Source organism: Pavona decussata, unplaced genomic scaffold, assembly GCF_977016875.1.
Source record: "Pavona decussata unplaced genomic scaffold, jaPavDecu1.1 SCAFFOLD_78, whole genome shotgun sequence".
NCBI classification, from domain to species: domain Eukaryota; kingdom Metazoa; phylum Cnidaria; class Anthozoa; order Scleractinia; family Agariciidae; genus Pavona; species Pavona decussata.
This window is the reverse complement of record NW_028145496.1, coordinates 1490001-1494206: the sequence shown is the minus strand read 5'-3', so window position 1 is coordinate 1494206 and position 4206 is coordinate 1490001. Positions and strand designations below refer to the sequence as shown.

Below are 4206 nucleotides of genomic sequence, written 5' to 3'. Positions count from 1 at the left end.
GCTCATCTCGGAGGGGGGGGGGGGGGGGGTTCTTCCTTATAAGAGGCTAATAGGGATGTGCCGCTGGATGGGGTCGGATTTTCACGACTGGATTGACTAGAATGGGGTTGCATTTTCAATAGAGTTATGCACTTATCAATTGAAATCCCGACCCCCCCCCTCCCCCACCCCGGGCCAGGGTGGGGATTTGACTTGACATCATTACAAATCTTAACAAACCCCCACCCTACTGGGGCATATTGACTGGTAAAACCCCCACCCTGGTGGGGAAACCAATGTTGGTAAAATAATAAAGACAGGCCAAACACGACTCCTATTGGCCGAGATAAGAAGTACATGACCTTAATTCAAAGCTTTGCTCTTACGAGTACGTCTTTTGTTTTGTAGTGCCGACATTCTTTCGCTGAAATTGACTTCTAAGGGAGTGTTATCTATAAGGTTATCGGGGTAACCTCTGTTGCATAGTCTCTGTTTGAATAGAGTGATGTTTTCTTCAAATTTTGTTTTTGAAGAGTTTGTTCTGACAAGTCTTAAGGCTTCGCCTTTGATAAAGCCTTTCCTGACGCCTGGAGGGTGGTAGGAAGAACAATGCGTGTACTGGAACGTTTCTGTCGGTTTGAAGTGCGTGCGCACGTCAAGTTTTGATTCTTTTTTGAATCTTTCGCCCTGGTATACACATGTGTCAAGGAAAGTGATTTCAATATCTGAAATTTCAGCCGTGAATTTTATGGTCGCATGATAGTTGTTGGCTAGCTCTATAAAAGTTTGGATTTCATTTTTGCTTACGTTCCATAGAGAGAAGACATCATCCATGTCGAAAAATAATTTGAAAACTTACCTTTTAAAACCAGATGTCGAAACAAAACTGCAAACCGCTGCCCATCGAAATCCAGCGAGCGACACCAGTGACCACGTGAAGAAATTACCGTGAGGAAACTAGGCACGAGTCCAATCCCCACCCTCGATGAATGTGTAAAGCAAATCCTGAGAAATCCCCCACCCCCACGCGCGCACCGTGCCTTCAAATACCATAAAAATCCCCCACATTTCCCCACCTTGGCCCGGGGTGGAGGGGGGGGGGGGTGGGATTTCAATTGAGAAGTGCATTACTAGAATAGGGTCGCACATTTTCGGATTTTGGGGGTAAGAAAATTCTAGGAAGATTAGGAATGCTTGCACTGTATGTGAAAAGTAAAGTGTTGTTCATTCAATTCAATTTAAAAAATGTGTCAATTCATTTTAGGATGACCTACTTAAAGGATTGATAAAGTAGATGCATAAATAGAAAGTGACTTAATTGGGATCGCGAAAATTACATTTTCCCAAAAGTGACTAAGATGGGGTCTATAACTGGCCACACAATAGACTATAATGGGGCAGGGGCTACGAGAGGCCAGCGGCACATACAGAGCAAAAGTGAACCTAAGGACCCCCCCCCCCCCCCCCCCCGTGGTGCCCATAGATCCGGAAAGCCCATACAAAGCCACTCTGACGTAAATAGATGAGTTGTGCTGAGGAGGCAATCAGTTTGGGTGTTTACCAGGCACGTACGCAACGAGAAAGTTTTCAGTGTCGAGCGAGATGAGGCCGTTTTTTTGCATCTCTATCCTCTTAAGCTTTGCCCATTTGGCAAGCACCAAAATATTCACGGCTGATGTCGACCCGCGTTCAAATCGTCTCCGGAGAAATGTGCAAAACAACGATCTAGCACCGCTGAGTCTGCAGATAGCTTCCAAAATATCTTCACGGTTTGCTAACACGCTTGTGACGAGCATAATGAAGAACAAATCCCCGAGGAACCAAGAAGCAAAATTCCTTGTTCAGCTCCCAGAAACTGCCTTTATTTCCAATTTCTCGATGGTTGTAGATGGCAAACTCTATATTGGCGTGGTGAAAGAAAAGGATGCTGCGAAAAATGAGTACGAAAAAGCGAAGAATGAGAGTTTAAACACAGGCCTTGTGAGCCAGTCAAGTGGTGGCGTACGAGGTATGGACCTGTTTGAAATCGCTTTCAATGTTGCACCGAACAGTACCGCAGAATTCCGTTTAAATTATCAACAGCTTTTGCAAAGGAAAAAAGGATACTACGAACAAGTGATTAGCGTTCGGCCGAAACAGGTAGTTCCAGTTTTGAAGGTTGTCGTCGATATCGAGGAGCCACAGGCCCTGAGCTATGTTGATGTGATGAAAATTCGCAAGGATCCGAGCGACGCCCTCGAGAAGGGGAACCCGTTAGCTGTGGTGAAAGAAACTTCACCAGAATCAGTGCACATCGAATACAGTCCAAGCGAAGAAAAGCAGGGACTCCAGGGAATTTACGGAGATTTCATTGTGAGGTAAACAAAATGACTTTGATAATCCCAAGCTTCGTGCGGCGATTCATTTCCGCATTGAAAATCACGCGATCCAAAATATGTGTACGTAAAACAAATAGCTTACAGTCTAAATTTTGTCGTGAAACGCCAGAGAATTAAGCCATAGCTATTTTGCCAGACGGTTCGTTTTGTTATTTATTATTTTTATATTTTTTCTTATTTTTATATATTTTGTTGGAGGTCATGTTTTGAATGTAAAGAAGGAAACAGGAGTGGACGCGGGAATGTGGAGGACGGTTTGATTCTCAGTGATTTTCGTTTTATTGCCGGTGATTAAATACTGAAAGCCCAAAAAACCTTTGGAAATTTTTTCCCTTGATTAGAGTGCACGTAGCCTTTTGTAAAAGGCTTATTTGGTAATTTCGGCTCCATTTAACTCTGCTAAATAATTCACACCGCAACCTGTTTTTTCAGGGATGACGGAATACTGTGTCTGGATTTCACAGACATCTCAGTTTTTTCAAGGCATTTGTGTAATTTAAGACATTAATTGAAATGTAAAACCTAAAAGTAAAACGCAAAGCATTTGATTGAACTACATTTTCAAACGTTAAAACAACCGTCAGTTGAAAACCAATTTAAAAAAAATGATAACCTCTGCTGTGTAGCATGAGACTTTTGCGTAGTTTTTATTGACTCGTGAATGCGCGCATGCGCAATGAACGAGTTATAGCGATGGTGGACTTTATCACTTGGATGGCTGGTTGATTCTGTGGTTAACTTTCGGGAATGAGTTTTAAATTCAATTAGAGGAAAAAACACGCGGAAAATTTTCTGTTCACGGCGCATCAGGATATTCTTATTCAATCTGTAGAGAATAATTTGACAATCATGTTAGTGTAAGAATGGAGATTTTTCGTTGAAAGTTAAAGGTTTTTTTCGTTTTTTTGCAAAGTGCGGTGTCTTTTAAGAATTTAAAAATAATTTAATTAAACAATAATTAAATTTAAAAATAATTTCATTTAAAAATTCAATTAGTGGAAAAAACACGCGAAAATTTTCTGTTCACGGCGCATTAGGATATTCTTATTCAATCTGTAGAGAATAATTTGACAATCGTTCTAGTGTGAGAATGAAGACTTTTCGTTAAATCTGAGCAAAGTTATAGGTTCTTTTTGTTGTTTTTTTCCCACAAAGTGCGGTTTCTTTTAAGAATTTAAAAATAATTTAATTCAACAATTACTGAATTTAAAAATAATTTAATTTAAAAATTTAATAAGTAAAATGTCTGCAAGATCTTTGAATAGACAAGACGCGTTTTTATAGAGCATTTACATTGCATGCGTTGATGTATGTTTAGCACTAGTGGCCTTATTTATTGTAGGCCTCGCCGATTTTTTTAACCTATCCTCCCTTCGCGATTGAACTAACTGAATAGTTTTACTCAGAAATATTGCGTTGCGCAACTTGAAAGTTTGCCGCCAAAAAACATTTCCCGCCAGAAAATGTCTTCAGCTGAAAGAAGCACTCTTGACTGAAAAGTTCACTGCTAATCATTACTTTTGCATACATAAAAACTCGACATCTTTCATCATATTTTTGCTTCTCATATAAAAGTATCACATCAAGTAGATTAGTTTACTAAAAAAACATTGTTTGGCTGTCAGTTTTCACGCGAAAGCGGAAAGTGCCATGTCACGCATCAGTGACGTCGTAAAAAAGATTATGCAAATTTCTGGTGTAATGAACAATTTTAGATCTCTTCAGCTTTCATAGAGGTATCACAGGAAAAAAAAATGTTTCATTTTCGCAATTTATATCTGTTAATTTATGGGAAAGCGAAAGGACGCGGTCGATGAATTTCCGCCAAATGTTTCATACATACTGTGTA

At 40.0% G+C, this 4206-nt stretch overlaps 1 protein-coding gene across 1 annotated transcript in view; it reads left to right on the top strand.

The window, feature by feature from the left end:
• The first annotated feature begins 1525 nt into the window (after positions 1 to 1525).
• Positions 1526 to 4206, top strand: part of LOC146476261 (inter-alpha-trypsin inhibitor heavy chain H4-like) — a 6826-nt gene continuing 4145 nt past the window's right edge. The window contains exon 1 of the mRNA XM_085114796.1: positions 1526 to 2336. Within this exon, the coding sequence (XP_084970922.1) occupies positions 1582 to 2336 (755 nt within the window). The 5' untranslated portion in view covers positions 1526 to 1581. The remainder of the gene's footprint in view (positions 2337 to 4206) is intronic.